Genomic DNA, 18,072 nt, shown 5'->3' with positions numbered 1-18,072 from the left:
ATCTATCAAATTTGGAATTCCAAATTGAATGGGTAGTTGCAAAAAAATTAATGAAATCTGTTCATTTTGTGTTTGATTTTAATAAGGTGTAGCTAGTGCTGAACACTCGTTTTTCCAGTCAAATTACGCATAATTGGAGCTTTTCAAGTAATATTTAACTAGCTGCTTAGCATCCAGTCGCTTCGATCCGCGCTTAATTGGATAAAAGCTTACTTAAGCGTCATTCCACTCCAATAAACGTTAATCCGATTGTTTAAAACGGCAGCACGCCACTGGTCGTTCGTCCGGTTTAAATCTGAGCATCTTACCCATGTCGTGTGAGGTGGGTTCGGAATCGGGTTTTTGGTGAATATAAAAGACAAGGGATTTATGATAAACTATGTAGTTTATTTTGACTTTCATATACACTCACAAATTGAGAGCGGCTTAAGCCGTAGGATACAAACATTTACCTAGTAATTATTATTATTAATATTCATCGTCAGTTTTGTCTGAAAAAATAACGGAATCTTTGTTTATTGTAGGTTTTGTTGTTTGAAATAAAAAATGAGATTTTCTTTGTATAAAAATGAGAAAATAAAAAACAATCCACATTATTTTGTCAGCTCACAATATGAAACTGTATAAAAAATCAGAGCATCCATAACAATTATGAACAAATAATTTTCACTTCTTCATTTATTTAAATAAAACAGTATTTTAGTTGGTAGCAGCATAGCGACGAAGCGGCAAACCGCTTCGCAAAAACCGAGCGGTCACTCTCTCACACATACGCAGTCGCAAAAGTTTAAAATTAAAAACTTAAATAATTAAATATTTACATCACAAAATCGGTGGGGAGAGAAAAATAAATTAGTTTTATCTATGCAAGATTTATGTAAAACTTAACCTAAATCACTGTTTGTCAAGTCTTACGCGGCGAACGTAAATAAATCATCATCTAAAATAAAAGCTAACCTTAAAATAATTTATACAGGCGTCAACACTTAGACCTACATTGTCATCAGCGCGAGTGATTTATTTACAAAGATGCAACGGATATGTCCTTATGATACATACTGGCTATACAAAAAATAAAATCAAATTCGAACGATAAGCCGGTCATTGGGGCTTGGGACGAGATGTCTGCACGCAGGATAAAACAATAACAACAAAAGAGGGTCCGGAGGGCGACGTTGATTGATAAACGATATGTACACACACACAAAAACAAAAAATAACATGGGACCAGTAAAACAAATTCAAAATCGGAGCGGGAAAATACAAGGATGGAGGGGGAAGAGCATGCGTGTTAGTAGTTCTGCATCTTTGTAAACAGATGAAGCGTTATGTATGAGAGCGAGTATTGAGATTTTCAGTAGGTAATTATTAGAGAGCGAAAGAAGTGGAGAGAAATGTATAAAAAGTCAACATCTGCGATATGAAATAGATTAGGAACCACGTTGCGGACCGAGTCCAGCAGTACTCAAACAAAGTCAATAAATACACACTGACTGCTCTATACATAGCAATAATAATATAATAATATGAATAGTAATAATAATCGTGTAATACGTCAGAGTGGGCGTGGTGACCCACGTGTCACATTCACTTAGCATTGCTAGTTGGAGCTGGGGCCGCCCCCGACGCGACACGGGGGAGTGGGAGGTGGATCGGGGGACGGACGGGCCGGGGGCGGTCCCAGAACCGAGCTATATCAACAATCACACTTAGTTCCAAAGAAACTCACTAGATGCGAGGCAGGTCATACCGAAGTATTTCCCAGTTTTGAGTTATTTTGGATACGTAACCTAGAATATATTTAAAATTTTAAATATATATCTACTACTATATATACGTACAATGCCGGTGAAAACCAACTTTTTTAAAACATAATAACTATTATTACTTAAAACACCGTATCGATTATTAGTAATTAGTAGGAACCAATTTCACTGCTGGCACGAGGGTGGATTTGGGTGAGACCATGAAAGCGGGCGTCCGTGTTCTCTTACCAGCTGATATAGTTACATATACATAAATATGATAAATACAGCATTTGCCTTATCAACTTTTCTTTCTTTTTTAATAATTAGTGTCAATAATTAATAAAAGTTTTTTTTGCTTTAATAATTTATCGTTTTTTTCTTTTTTAATAATAATAATGAATAAAAAAGCGGCCACGTCCGTTGCGAGTCGTTTTGAGGAACTGTAGGAACGTGGCCGATAGGAACTTGTTTTACTGGGCTCCAGGAGCCCGTGGACCCTCCTGGGCGCCGCATGCAGTTTATCTACATCTCGATAGGAACATTGTCGCAGTTTGATATACACAGAAAGTGAGGAACTTGGCCCTGTCCGGCCCGCATCGGTCAGGTCAAGTCACGTCAAGCCACCACTATACATATGACTTGACACGTGACCGACACGTGACCTCGACTGGGATCGCGCGCACAACTCATAGTAACTATACGTTGCAATAGGAATCATCGGACCTACTCGACTATACAACATATAATACACAACTACACTGACACATCTACGATTAAAACGAAAAAAAGAAAAAACATATTATCATATCCCATGAGATAACGTTCAAAAATATAGAATCAGCTGTAAATATGATTTCGAAAAATTGCTTATTACGTGGTAGTTGGCGTTCTCGTGTCCTGTTGTTCCTATTAGTGTCCGGTGGTGAGGGGCTGTGCGGCGGCGACGTCGGGCGGCGGCGGCAGAAACCGCCCCTTGCGCTCGAAGGTGTTGGCGTTGGGGTCGGGCGCCGCCTCTTGCGCCGCCCGCGCCGCCAGCAGCGTGATCTGGTTGACGACGTCCTCCATCTCGTGGCTGAGCGGCGACTCCGGCGGCGGCGGCAGCTTGGCCTTGAGATGGGCCTCGGAGTCGCAGTGCCGCCGCAACTCCAGCAGGGATTTGAAGCGATCGCCGCCGCTGCACGTTTTGCACTCGTAGCCCGTTTGCACGATGCGGAAGGCGCCGCGACCCTCCTGGTTACCCCCGTAGCACTGGCGCTGGTGCACCAGCAGGGGAGACTCGCCCGGAAACGCCAGACGGCACTTCTTGCACACGAAGCACACCTCCACGTCCGTCTCGCGGATTGAAACGTCCGAGGGCTTCTGCTGCTGTTGCGGCGGTTCGGGCAGTTTTAGGGACGTGACGCCGGGCTCGGAGTTGCCCGCCGCCACTTGGTCGAGGACGGGCGCGGGCAGCGGCAGGAACGACGGACCGGAACCGGTGTCTAGAAGCAGTCCTCCGGCTCCCCCTGCAACAACCGAAAACACCCTCAAAACCCAAGCCAAAGCCATTTTTTGATCAACTATGAATTGTATGGTGTAAAGAAGAGGACGTGCAAAAAAATTCTATATCGCTAAAAAAGTCGGTTGAAACCAATAATTTAATTCAAAATTGCATATTGGCTTTAAGCGAATTGGCGAACGAGCGAATGGCGAATCGCGCGATAGCAATTAGTCTGGTAATTTATGCGAGTAGAGTTCTGTTTGCAGTCATTGATCCGAGTCGTCGTCGACTGAAAATAAATGTTGTTGTGATTGAGTGGGCCGAGTCTTAACTACATTTTAATCAGACTCAATCTAAGACACAACTGTGATACAAATTTATACAAGACTACGTTACATTGGGCTTGCCTCAATTCCATTCGGCCAGAGAATTATTCAGGAGGTTGACGGACGATTCGAATGCCGGTACAACGACTGTCCGTCTATGTTGAATGTTCAGTTTAATGTATTGACAAGTATGTTATCTCCTGTATACGATTCTAATGGCGTTCTTTATTTATTTCGGAACGTGTGGAGTATTTTTAATGGGGGGCCGTTAGGACTTTATGGATTTTAAATGCGGACTAATCAGCTACACACGATAAACCTTTCGGACTTTATTAATCACACTACGAGAGACAGGAAATGGTGAATAGGTGGTTCCGCTTGTTACACACACGTACGCCCAACTCAAATCTTTTCAAAACATAAATTACGAAATTTTTCAACACTATTTCAATTAAGTGTTTAATTTGAATATTGCCAAGTAAAGCGAATGCTAAATTCGCAATAAATAACCAAAGCATGGCTATATACAATTAATTAAGCCGCAAGAAAGCAGTCAATATTTTATCTAAAGCTGTCAGATAGACTATAGGTAGCCGAGCCTAGATTAGTCAGCACGTGCACAATAATTTTTAATTATTTTTTTCGACGCATTTGATACGCGGCTAATAACTCGAATAAGCCATTAAAAAATTAATTGCATCGGTAACACTCTGAGCCAGTCCTCCATCAAACGGATTTAATCCATTACCAATCTTTTTGGATAAGAGGTGGCCGTGATTTGTTTTTTCATTTTGGAACAACTGTGCAAATACCTGTCGTTTCAAATCATATTAAGTAATACAAATTGAAAAGAGCTCATCGCAGTTTCCTAGTGCTTTATCATTTATTAATTAGTTTTTTTAGAAAATAAACAATTTAGTTCCGTGCTTTCTATTCTTGTAGGTATACAGGGCGGAAAAATAAATTTAAGCGCGATTTCGGTGAGAGAAAATGTGTTTGTCTCGTGGAACAAGATGCGAGATGTATTAATTGAAAAAATTGGGTTTGGTAAATTGAATGTCTCCACCCCCCGTCCTGTTCATTTTTTATTCCCCGAGCATAATCATCTTAAAGGAAAAGCAATTCGATCGACAACACAAACATTTGTGCAGTGTAATCTTTCTAAATTGGTTATCTGTCACTGTCATCGGTTCAATTCCGAATGTCTTAGGTCCCGTTCACAATTAATATTGACGCGTGAACTATACGTTTGTTTATCTAAAGCGTAATAGATCAGAACGCCTCCGCTCTGTCACAATAACTGGTGTAAATTGTTTACGTAATTAGTTTAACTACTGTATCCCTATTAAGGTACTAATTACAATTTGTTAAGAGCGGGTTCACACTATAATTAGTCCCTCCGTCACATCCGCTGCTTTGGGACGACACGTCTTCCTGTGCTCCTCTCACAGCGAGGACAAATTAAAAGCAACTTTCTTTTCAATACGACGCCAACGAAGATATTTTATAATTCAGAAAAACTGCGTCTCGGAAGCAAAAATCCATATCTCACCCCAAGGCAACCCTCCTCCCTTCGCTATTATAACTCGCGGAGCGAAAAAGTAAATTTTAAGAAACCCTCGCCCTCGCTTTACAGTCGACCAAACATCCACTCCCTACAGACTCAATCGAAAAGCCTCCAAGACTACACAGAACCGCTGCAATTAAATAGGCAATTTATTTTTTATGTGACTCCGGGATTTTTTAATCAAAACCGCGATATAATTAAAAAGTGGCTTCGACGCAATTTTCTACGATGCTCACTATTGTTTATGGACCCCAACAAAGAATTACACCGGATACCGATCGATAACTAATTTATTCGGGTGAAGCCGCTCGCGGCAATAATCATAAAATATTTTTACCAAACTTTTTAATAGCGCTTCGATTTTATTCAAAAATTCTGCTCTCTCTTATTCTGTTATGTTTACGGAATGGTGGCAGCAGTGCTGCGTGACAACGCTCACAGAACTGTCTAATTCGCCATTCTCTAACTGCTTTTTTAAAATAAGGCTAACACTGTTCCCCTGACTCATTTCGAGCTTGGTGTCGCAAGAAATCACGTTTTTTGATTTCGGACAATTTGACAAGTTTTAGCATTGCCACCTGTTTTTTTTTCCATTAGAATATCACCTGTCGTTTTAATTGCACCACACCCCTCCTCACCCTTGAAAAATTCCACGTCCGGGCATAAAAAGCTCGCGCACGTATCGAATTTCCTTTTCTGGGTGGAAACGCCCTGAATATGTGAAAACGAAATTAGCGTAGCGTCCCTTGCTTATCGGAAATTGGTAAGTTTGTCGGCAAGGATGTGATCCTTCTGACCGATCAATATTTTTAAAGTCGTGACTCATTTTTTCCCTCCTCCCTTTTAATATCATCACATAAAAAACGCTCTCCCTCTTATCTTCCTTTCCCTCGCTTGGTGTCCTTGACGAATTAAGCATTTAATCCGCGCCGCGATGCTTAATTGACGCTTTTAATTAGGTGCCGAGACCGGAATTAACATCCGCTACCCTTTAACGGCCACTTGTTGCATGCGAAAGGGTTGCTTTGAGGGTAATTAGCGAGTTTGCTTGTTTTAGGGGTGGCTTTGAAACTGGTTGAGATGGGTTAGTGCTGTCTAGGTGAGTTAAAGTGTGCTCGAAGCAAGATAATAACAGTGTTGACAGGATAAAATGTCGTATATCATGTGTAGACAATGTTGCCACCACTACCGAGTTAAAACACTGCAAGCTAATAATGAATGGAAGATCCGTGCAGTAGATCGGGCGAAAACTTGTTATAAATATTTTCTTCTTTTTCTAGATTATGAACATTTTTTCGTTACACATTATAATATTTATAACAAGTGTGACCCTGCGTGCTTAAAGTTGTAAAAAAGTTCACTACTGACCTTTGCCATTGAGGCCAGTATCGGTCCATAGTCGCATTGAGACGCATCGTACGCTGAAATATTGAAAAAAACAACCATAAGAAACAAAAAAATGATACAATCGAATGAAATAGACTTTGGTTTTAAGCACGTCAGGGTCGCTTAACCTCAGACTCAGGTGTGAAACATTGAAAAAAAAATCAAAAACTAAAAACAACCAACATGCTTAAAATGGTAAAGCGTGGCATGGCATGACAAAAATGCGCGTTTATCTCCCTGATAAGAGGGCGCACTCAATCAAGTATCGGGCTGGTTTGGGGGTGGTTTATTTAAAACACGTACCACCGCGTACGGGGCATTTTATATTTAAATGTTGCATGATTAGTTGGTATTAAATAAACGTAAGGTACTCTCAAAGGTTCGGTTATAATTTATTTTTTATTGTCTATTGTCTACGAACATCTCACGCCATTACAAACCCGATTTCTTCGATTATCATAAATCTCGGCAGCCACGCCAAGCGATTTTTTTTTCTGTAAAGAGGGAATATGTGTGTGTATTCGCGATGATAACGATTTATCAAAGAAACCATTCAAAAATAAGAGGGACCGGATGTACCGTATTTGTTTAGGGTGTTTCTTCCACAAGGCTAATTTGTAACGCCGAATTCAGGTAGAAGGGACAAGGGCGTGAATGGGCAGATCGGACCTGGAGGGAGCGAAATTTAAACGTAATCAGTCAGAAAAGAATTATTTATGCCACCCCCGAACGCCCTTTCCAGCCTCTTGAGAAGCCAGGCCGAAAATAACCAAATGGGACCAACCGTCTTCATCTCTCAATTACTCACCTTAATAAATTAAAATAAATCATCGGATTACTTATTACTTTCAGTGCCCTAAATTTTAATTTAATCGGCACTGTTTAAAGCACGAACGAACGCTAACGAGTGAGTGCCTTTAATAGTTGAGATTATAATGTCCTTTAAAAAATGGCGTAATTACAATATATTTTCGTTGACAAAATTCAAATCAAAACCAATTTCAACTTTGCTGTGAATTAAATGCAGTAAAAATGGTGTAAACTTGGTAATAATCAAGTGTAGGTGATTCAAAAGTAAAAAGTAACATGAGATCAAAAATGAACTGAATTAGAGCAAGCTGTGCTGCAGAACCTTTTAACCACATTCTAGCCGTTTATTTACGACCGCAGTTTTGAAGGTACGTTGTTTTATGCTGGACTTACAGCTCAGGTTTAGGTCTTATGATGTGGCTTTCAAGGCTTGCTCTAATTTAGAATATTCTCGATCTCCTGGTATAATGTATAAGGCGTCATTTTGCATTTCTTCAAGTACCGGCCGTGTTTTCTGTAAAGTGTGTCCAAGAACGGACCGCTAGGAGCCACAAAAATTGTACCCCAATTTTACTGTGAGTGTACACGACTTGAGGAAGTTTTGACGAATTGTAATTTTTTTAAGAAAGCTGGAATTTAATTTTTAAACGTCAAAATCAGTAAAAGAGTTACTTTATCAATAAACACTTTCTAGTTTAGACAAAAATCATTTATTTGTTCCAATATTAACAAACGGTTAATGAATTTTTTTGAAAAATCTTAAAACTCGTGAGCGAAGCGAGCGCGTTAAACGTCCCGGTTATTAATGATCGATAAACAAACGAGTTAGTTTCTGTGATCGTATCTTACAGGTCTGGAGCAAAGCTAATTTATATATTTCACAGGTTTGTTCTTTAATATTTTGAAACCACCGCAGCGTAATGTAATGTAATAACATTTTAAAAATTGAATATCAGAGAAAAAGTGCTTTTAAAGTCCCCCTTTTTGTGGTTTCATTTTGCCCCCGGCGTGTCATAAACTACTCCAAGTTGGAAAGTTAATTTTGGCGTTTTTCCCTTATCTTTGCTAGAAAAAAACGATTTAAAGGTGCGATTTCTCGAGCCGCTTCTCTCGTATAAAATAGTTAAACAAGCGACGCCTTAAATGACCAAACTTAGCCAATAATTTAAATCCATAAAAACTGGTATCATTGTTCTGTAGCCATAAATTTCAACTTTTCACATTAAATCCTTTTCAATTCTCCCGAACTGACTGCGCTTTTTTGTCCGACCCTCAGATTTTACATTTTAAATAGAATGGACTGCATTTCTTTATATTCAAATGAGGAGGGCCCCCGTCTAGTTAACACACACACACGAGCCGAAATCGAAGGCAGCGACATTACTTCCGGTAAATAACGCGCGAGATGCTAAAATGGGTGGAATTTCGGCCGAAATGAAGCGTGAAAGTTGGAGAGACAAACGAATAATTTCCAACTATGGAGCAAAATTCAAAAATTAGTCCCCGGTGGTCCTTCTCCAGTTTTGTTCTTGTTGCTTTTGATTTTTAATAGATTCTGGTGGGACCTTCGGGACAATATTGAATTCCGTTGGCCAGGTAAGTGGACAAAAGACGGATTTCGTATCTTTTGTTACCGGGTAGTACATTGTGGGTGCCCAGGTAACAAAACTGGAGGAATGCGAAGCAATATGTGTGTGTGTAACAGAAAATTATGACGTGCGTGTGCGATTCATCAATTCGGCGGCGGATCGACGAATTTACGCTTTTGTCCGCGTCGCCATTAGATTCTTTGTGATGAAAAAAATACTTTTCATGCAAAATCCCCTAACTACGCATTGTGCGCTAAATGATTAATGGTGTAGAAGCGTAGTTTATTTGGTATTAAAACGGCGAAAAGCGTCCCCTCGTCGCACCCTCCGTAACGGGAGCGTTTCTGATATTGTGGGAAGAAAAACTATATCAGCGGAGGTTTTTTTCAAATGAGATTTATCGGCGACATTAATTTTAAAATTGTCAATAATCGGGGTGAACGGATGGGGTGAGTAGTGTTGCCACCCCGGGAATGTACCGGCCGAAATAACAATGCTTTATTGCCATTGTTTGTCTCGTTGGGACTAATCCGGAGACCGGGATTTGGAAATAACGAAATTTTTCGTGCGGTACCTTTGATATTTGCGCTCAGTTTTACAGCTTGCCAAAGCGGTGATGGTTTATTGGACGGACCGAACGGCCATCAGACCTCATTAGGGTTGCTAATATAAACAAGGATTTCTCAAAAGGCCAACGGCTGGCCGTTCCGAGAAAAATACACGACAAACTCTGGCAATTACCTGAATTTTCCTCTAAAATTTGCGTTCATAAACTAATGAGAAAGACATTAATCTTAGTGGAAGGTAGCAGGAGCTGCTTATTCAAATTGGGTGGTTGTTCGTGTCGAAAAAGCTCCTTTTTCGATGCGTATCTCATCACCTGGCGGCGCTACCCTCTCGTCCGAAGAAGTCGTGTGTTAATCAATCAATATCTCCAATAACATCGCCATGCCCACGGCTCCGGCCCTGCCTAACTAACCGGATGATTTAATCATCATCAGCGCGGAAATTCCGTCTTAAGAATTCGGCTACCGGCGCATTAAAAAAACATCGTTGCGTCCTTAATTGGAAAAATTCGGCTCTTGCGAATATTAAAAATCTTCGGATCCACCCTCGCTTCTCATATGTCAATGTGAGGATCAGGATATCGCCGGAGCGGAACACGGGTTATCGTCTGGCGCATGCACCGGATAAAAAAGAAGCTGAAATTCATTACATGCTTGGCTTCATAGGGAGATTGTATTTTTTTCGTTTTCGAGCATTTTCCATGGACGCCCTCGGGGTGACTGTGCTTAGATTATGCCACGTTACAATTCCAAAGGCGCGCAAACACCGCGGAATTTCAAATAAGCCGAGATTGGCGCGTTTTAATTTCGCGTCGAGTTTCATTTTGACGACGCTTCGAAGGCGATTAAAAACGAGGGCTGGAACGCAATGTGCAAAAAGCGACGCCTTAATATCCGCGATATGTGACGATTCTAATCGCGAAAAATAGCAAGGAATTGCAAGATTTCAATTCGAGACGTTTGGGGGAAATTTTCGAAAGGGACGACTCGGGGGATTATAAAATTTTAAGAAGTCGACTTGGGGTTATTTACCAGCGGCTTATTGCCAAAGACCCTCTCTTTTGTACCAGAGTTGTAAAACCAAACTTTGAAATTTGACTTTATTGCGACGGTTTGGCTCAAATTAAACATTTTTGTCTTGTGAGGATGTTCTTAAAAGTTAACGGTAAATTTCGGTAAATTTCAAACCGGACGAGGGTGTTCCAGCACAGTGTCCAAAAGCCTCAACGCATACTTTTAATGCTAGATTTAAATTTTATGGATTTTTTAGAAATGATTCTCGATCGGGTAAATTCAAATTTGGAATTATGAAAAACCTTATTATTTGTAGTTACATTATCACTTTGTGATTATCACTACAATTATTTAATCGTATGGAAATGAATAAACAAAATAAAACAGTTTTTTATTGAAAAAAAAAAGGAATAAAAATTAATGATTTATTTACAGATACAAACTAAGTTCCTTGTTTGCTAAGTTGAAATCTACTTGAAGTATCTGCAGTATGTTGGATTTAGTTGAGTTAGATGCCTACAATTATTTTTAAGAAATGGTACCAAATAATTTTCTAGTCTTTAATTATTAAAAACTGTCGAATAAATTTTAATACACAAGATGTTTTTGTCCCATCCGTGATGTGTAAACAAAAAGTAAATTAACAAAAGTCGTTGCACATTGCATTGTTCTTCGGTTTCGTTATTTCGAAATTTCCAACAAATTCCACCTTTTATATCAAAAATAACTGTTAGAATTAGTGCATTTTAACAATAAAAATGAAATTTTTTTTTATGTCCCGTCCGTCAACCATTTATATTACTTTTTCCTGTTCGTATTTCAAATTTTAAAAATGTAGCCCCAACTGTAGGTTGCAACAATTTGACTAGTACTAAGTTCCTATAAAGAAAACTTCGACCGATACTGTTCATAAAAACTGAAAAGAAAATCTAAAAATTTGTGCAAAGTGCCCCATCGTTAAAATGGAATGGCTGAGGGTGATATACATTTTATAAAATTTTATAATAAAAACCTATCGAAATGAAACAATTTCGTTTACATAAATAAATTTATTTAGTACAATTTACTTTCTTAAATAAACAACAGATCCTTGCATTTTTCTTGATATTTTAAGAACTTAGCTAAAAAATGACAGTGGTTCATCCACTTCAGCTATGGCATCAAAAGTTGAATCTTAAAAATAATTTTTAAGACTTTCTTAAATTTTAAGATTTTGTTAAAGCTTTTCTACCAAGCAAAAAATAAAAATTACAGGTATTTTTTATTTTTTCTGTTAATTTTAAGGAATATTTGATGAATAATTCAGTATAAGAATGAGAATAGGTAAAATAATTAATATTAATACAATAGTGGTCCCCAAAGAGAGCAGATGAGAGATCATTGTCTTTAATTTTATATTTCTACTATCAAGTTTATAACAACTGCCATTTTTAACAAGTTTCAACAATTTTCTGAATGATTATTCACTTTTTTAGTAGTTTGTTTTTTGGGGCCACCTGCGGCAAAAAGCGTCGTGTGGAAATCCGTCGATCCGCTGAAAAAGCTCTCGCTCGTTGTAAAAAGCTCCGAGAATTGGGATTATGGCATGTCCGGCAAGTGATGTAAGTCGCATTCCCGACATCTCCGGCAATAAACTCCGGAGGAATGCCAACCATCCCCGGAATCACCATCGAGCATACCCAACCCGAATTATGCCTTGTTTATGTGCCCTTCGATCATCGTTCGGCCGTTATCCGCGTCTGATGACACCATTTAGCCGAAATAACGGCGACTCGATTATAATTAAGGGGATTTTTTCCGGGACTCTGGGGACTGACGTCTCGAGAGCTGGATTCGATTTATTTTAGAGACAATTTAAGCGATTCAAAGAAATGGCGATACTTAAACAGGGGTGGCAGTCGGAGCACAGTCGACCAGATGCGTCGCTGAAAAATCCGGGCCCGTTTCCGGGACGAAAAAGCGCTCGATCGACTCCACGCTAACTTATCTGCGTCCGAGCAAATTGGAATATTTTAAATTCGCGTTCTATCTCTTGGGGCGTCGATGGCTTTAGGGTATGCGAACGCGGCACGCCCGAATTTAAATACTTCATATGTGAGCCGATATTGGCTATTGAAGCTAAGAACGACCCGGAGGAATTTATCGGCGGATCCGGAGCCGAGTGAGCGACCCCTCAGCAAACACTCATTTAAATAAACCAACGGAAAAGCAAATTTTGCGACGGTCGAACCCCATTCAACAAAGAGATCAAACGCAGAAATCCATTTCTTTTAAATATCCTGAAAAATTCGAGTCATTATTCGCAAAAATTGCAAGCCTTGAGCCTTGAATCTATTATTTCATGTTGTTTACTGATATTTTAATTACGATTCGTTGACGACAATAGCCACGTCAAAACCGCACTTGTCAATATTTCTAATTAGGTTTCTTGTCCATTTTTCGGTAGTGTCTCGATGTGCGAAATTTTCCGGTCTCCAACTCACACTCCGTGAAGGTTACTCCTAAATATTCAAATCTCTCTGATGAGGTTTAATAGTGTCCAAGGCCTCGCCAACAATTAACTAATCAAGCCGCGATTACACAATTAGGAGACTCTGGATTTATGTAATTTTTAATTGAAATCATCATCGTCAATCCGGGTATGCGTTGCTAAATAAGTAATGAATCCGGGGGCGGCGGAGTCCGGGTTGGTTAGCATGGCGCAGGCCTTAATCGACGCCGCCTCCGATGTACACGTAGAACATCCGCCAATTAGCCGGCGTGGGCCCGGACTGGATTGGATGTATGCCCGGAAAAAGGATAATTAGGAACCACCTCGAATCGGGCTCCGGAGCCGCTCCGGGCAACGCCTGCAGGATGCCGGCTTTATTTACGAGTGTGGCGTGTCTCTGGACGTGCATCACGTCGCGGTAAACGATATGAATTGTTAATATTCCGGACGGTGGAGTTGCAATCGCCATACATGGACGGAATCCGTCACACAAGGGAAAACGAACGGACGAGACCCGGCCGTAAAAACACAAATCGATACTTTGACCAAAAACTCGGAGAAATTTGATACTGACTAAACTAACGGTAAGAAAATACGAATTCGGAATCATTTTTGAGGACATTTCGGTAATTAATTGATGTTGCTTGTTGGGAGAAAGTCAAGTGGATGTAAAATGGGCGCCCGAGGCGGACCAACGCATGAATTATGGGACTATGACTAAAGTTTATTCTTATGGTCGTTGAGGCGATTTAAAATAATTAAAAAACCGAATGTAGGACCACTTTCGTGGCCACGAAACGGAACCCAAAATAATAAGGCGGCGGCTCCAAATTTTCCATGTTTAACACTTTTACAACGAAATTAAATTGCTAATTAATTTAGTGATTTGTTGCTGTTTGTGGTACGCAGCTTTGTATGAACAGTTAAAAACTATGAATCACAGTATTTGTTGTTTGTCCCAGATATAACAAAAAATATTTATTGAACTTCGCAATATAAAAGGCCCCAGATAAAATTCCCAGAAAAAAATTGATTAAATGTTACGCTTTACACAGTTTTCTTCCTTATTTGTTTAAAAATAGAGAAAAAGAAAAACACATCTCAAAATTAGTAGGTAAGGCTAAACGGGGTTCTATTTTGAATATTTGTACCCATTGAAGGTAAAAACGAAATTTTAAAAAATATTGACAAATATTCGACAAAATCGTAGTGACTTAAAAAATTATTTTTTCCGAGTTAAGACGTTTCAAAGTAATTCATCTTTGCCTTAGTAACAACAAAATATAATTATTAAAATATAGAACTTCCAAATAAACGACTAGAAGTCGGTAAAATTAATTTAACGCTTTAAAGATTTTTTTAAATTAAAAAATTCTTCACCAAATAATAGAGAAAAAGAAAATTAAAAACTATGGAATGCGTATGGAAGAAGAGCGTCATCCCTCAAAATTTATAAAATAAATGTTCAGGAGAAGCAGAAACTATCCTCTGAACATTTATGCCCATTACAATAAGAAAAAAAAAAAAGAAAAAATACAAACTTTTGTTTCATTTCACAAATCACCTGTAGCATATAAGAAGAGATGAAGATGGTTACTACTTTTTGTTATATTTTTGTTTAAAGATTTTATTCTTTGACAGTTATTTTACCTGAATCTGGGAGATCAGTGTTTTTACCCACTGCGGAATTTTAAACACAAAAATAAAATGAATCAAATTCTCCTCATTTTATTAACTCTTTAGACAATGCAAATAGTATCTAAACTCGGTCACCGTGAATCTCGACTCGTCGCCCCCTCCCCGCTTTCTTTCACCTTAGAAATTTTTCACAATTGGCTCTCGTCCATGATTTATAAACCCAATTTATTGTAATTTATCGTGTTTAAAAAAATCATAAAGTGGTCCATCGCTTGGCGAATCTCTGGCGTGGGTGTCGATCTTCAAACAAATGGAAATGAATAGTTGTAATATAGTTGCGTTCTTCGGCCATTAGCCGGCTTTAAAGCGACGACTTTAGACTTATTATTATTTATATTAACATCTCGAGTAACGCGTTGGTTTTAAGTATTATAAGTTCGTCCATCCGATCACCTGTACCTCTTCGGTGCCCATCATGGGCCGTCGCCCAAGACAGACCTGGTCGACTGTATCCTCGGTAAATAACTATACTATAATTTATGGTCCGGTTCGAGTTTAATTCACGCCGTCGTCCTCTTCTACCAGATGGTCCGAGGCCTCGGGGCCGTAAATTACCGGCTGATCTGCGGATTTTCGCGAAATCGTCGCCGAACAAAAAACAGAATGCGCCGAAAAAGCCACTGCCAAAAGACCGAAGATTTAGACTCGTCAATCTTGGATCTGTCAGCCATCAATAATCAATAGTCGACGGGAGCCCAAATTAACGAGCGCATTTTTTCGGATTCCGCGACCATGTTTTGACATCTACGCGACGGCCATCTTGGATAATTAGCAATTCTAAGGCTCAGTCATTTGCTTATGGATGGACGGACAAAGGCTGACACATTTAAATATTTAAACGGGCTTCAGACGCGCCGAAAGGGCCACAAAGGACATCACCAAACGCCGACGAGGGGGCGGCCAGTGGACGCCCGAGGGGCGATTTTACAACCACTTGACTTTCTCCAGGTCAATTAGAATATTTATCGAGACGGGAGATAAACATATTTTGGGAGGTTTATCTAAACTGGACGTGGTTTCCTCGCTCGACAGCAACTAATTAATTAGCCAGACGAGGCTAGAATTTTATGTGAAACCAAATACTGCAAGAATTTTGTCGTCAAATCAAATTTTTCATGAGTTATAGAGTACTAAAGCAAAAGCTATTTTTCCCTCACATAATTAAAACTTATTAAAAAACGGTAGGCGTCCACCATCTTTTATTCTGTTATTTTCTATACTTCTTTCATTGTTTTTTAAAGCATCCTTAATGTGCGTAAAAATTTTTAACGTCAGGTCATCCTTAAAGTAACACTTGGATAACAATGTTAAAAACACAAATTTCTTCAAAAGTCGTGTTCATTACTTATTGTTTTTTTTGTAAATGTGAGTTTTTAAAACCAAAAGAATCTTTTAAAACAATGAATGCAATTTTTCAAGAATTTGCACTAGATGCGGTTAGAAAAATGATACCTATGACTGCTGAATCAATTCAAGCAAAAAAAAATTATGTTATCATATATTTCTAATTTTTGAATTTTTTCTTTGTTTTCTTTGTGTTTGCTCTGTATTTTTATAATTCATGAAAAATGAAATTCAAATTGCTTTAAAATCGTCTTGTTCTTTGTCAAAGCCGACACTTTAGATTGTACTTCCCCACAAGAAGCAAAGTAAATCTCCATTGATGTGTCTTCGTCTAGAGTTGATTTTTCAAAGTGTGTTGAATCAAAATTTTATAAAGCTTTTAGCCACAAAAACAACAGTTTTGTCATAGTTGTAATTGAGATATAAATATTATTTCTCACATACGTTGGGACAACAGTGAAGTTTTTTATTATCCAAATTTTGAACGATTAAGATTTTCAAAAATACTTTTGTTTTGTTTAACACTTCTGAAAAAATTATCTCAAGTGATTTCATCACAATCATTTCGGAAGTTTAGGTTGTAAATGCATATTATTAATAAGTTCTATTACCATTTATCAATAAGGCACGTGGAAATCATTAAGAACAACCAAGTGTCTAGAGTCTAGACGAATATGTTAAGACATTATGGTAACTTGCGATGCAGGCGTTCGCCCCGTTTGCAAAATAAAATAACTAAAACAATAGTTTATTCTGTCTATAATTTGAAAGCTTTCCATAGTAGGTACTCTTGCAGCAAAAAAACGAATGCAACCCTTTTTTCCACGTCCCCAATTCGGAAAAATAAACAACCATAAATCGCCAAAACTGCATCGGACATAATAAAACAAAAACAGTTTCGGAAACACACTACTGCCGCCGCACACGCATTTATCGTTCAGTTTCAGGTAGAAAAAGGGCCATCGTGAGTTATGAGTGTTGGCGTAAGTCCGCACACCTGGCCGCTGCAAACAAAAGCCGGTTTACCTGATCCGGCCCTGTTTGCCTAATGAAAATGATACTCTCACACGGGTCGCTAGCATGAACAGACTTTAATCGACCCGCTGCACCGAGACTAAGACAAGAATCCGGCCAATGGACGAGCGTAATGTGGTAGCTATAGAAACGAAACTACTTGTTTGTCTTATTGTAAAAGTAGAATGAATCTTTAAACTCCGCCCATAATCCGCACGTATTTTAACCGACACAACAAAGCGCACAAAATAACGGTTCTCGCACGAAAATTCCTACATATTTTCGGCGGAATCCCACAGGGAACTAATTACGGACCCGTTCTATTCACAATTCGTAAGGAAGCGAATCTTTGTCCATCAATTTCAATCACAGACTTTGCTTCTACAAACAATAAAATATCCAATTCATCTATACGGATATTTTTAACGGGATGTACCCCAAGAAACTGATCAGGGGCCAATTCTATTCACAGTCCCCTCGAAAACAAAACCCTAACTAAAAATTGCAATCAGGAGGGTTGCTTGTTGAAGTAATAAAGTGTCTAAATCATCGGTTACTTTTCTTATTGCTTTTGAGCTCTTGATTGAAATCTGCCACAACATCGGTATTGATGATTGTGTAAGTTTTTTCAGGGTAAATGAGGAACGGCCGCAATGGCCTTATCTTGGAGATAGCACCGCGACGCCCAGACGTGCGTCATATATTATTGATGGGGCGCGTACGGGGTCTACACTCGCCGCATTACGAATTCATATGAGAAACACAAAGGGGACGTGAAATATTTATCCATATTTCTCATTTCCGAGACGGAACAATTCATACGCCCGAAAAGGCAACAATTCAATAATGCACATGCAAAGATGGATTTTTTATCAATTAAGATTGGAGAGAATTACAAGCAAGTAGTCACGTCTTTACTCGTATCACTATAATTAAATTCTCGGCTTATAACATATTCAAGAATCTCGGATTCCATCGGGTGTCATAAATCAGAAACGAAATGAAATAAATCAGCACGAAGAAAAAAATAATATTTATA

At 38.9% G+C, this 18,072-nt stretch overlaps 1 protein-coding gene across 8 annotated transcripts in view; it reads right to left on the bottom strand.

Annotated features, from left to right (window-relative positions):
- Positions 1-366: 366 nt before the first annotated feature.
- Positions 367-18,072, bottom strand: part of zfh2 (Zn finger homeodomain 2) — an 84,892-nt gene continuing 67,186 nt past the window's right edge. For 7 of the 8 annotated variants that reach the window (XM_064357363.1, XM_064357351.1, XM_064357353.1 and 4 more), the window contains one exon: positions 367-3,253. In XM_064357363.1, coding sequence (XP_064213433.1) covers positions 2,658-3,253 — 596 coding nt within the window. In that variant the 3' untranslated portion in view covers positions 367-2,657. Of the gene's footprint in view, positions 3,254-6,489; positions 6,543-18,072 lie in introns of all 8 variants that reach the window. The other variant, XM_008193189.3, reaches the window with a different exon arrangement.

The sequence above is a fragment of the Tribolium castaneum genome, chromosome 1 (assembly GCF_031307605.1).
Source record: "Tribolium castaneum strain GA2 chromosome 1, icTriCast1.1, whole genome shotgun sequence".
Taxonomy (NCBI): domain Eukaryota; kingdom Metazoa; phylum Arthropoda; class Insecta; order Coleoptera; family Tenebrionidae; genus Tribolium; species Tribolium castaneum.
This window is presented reverse-complemented; position numbering and strand designations above follow the sequence as displayed.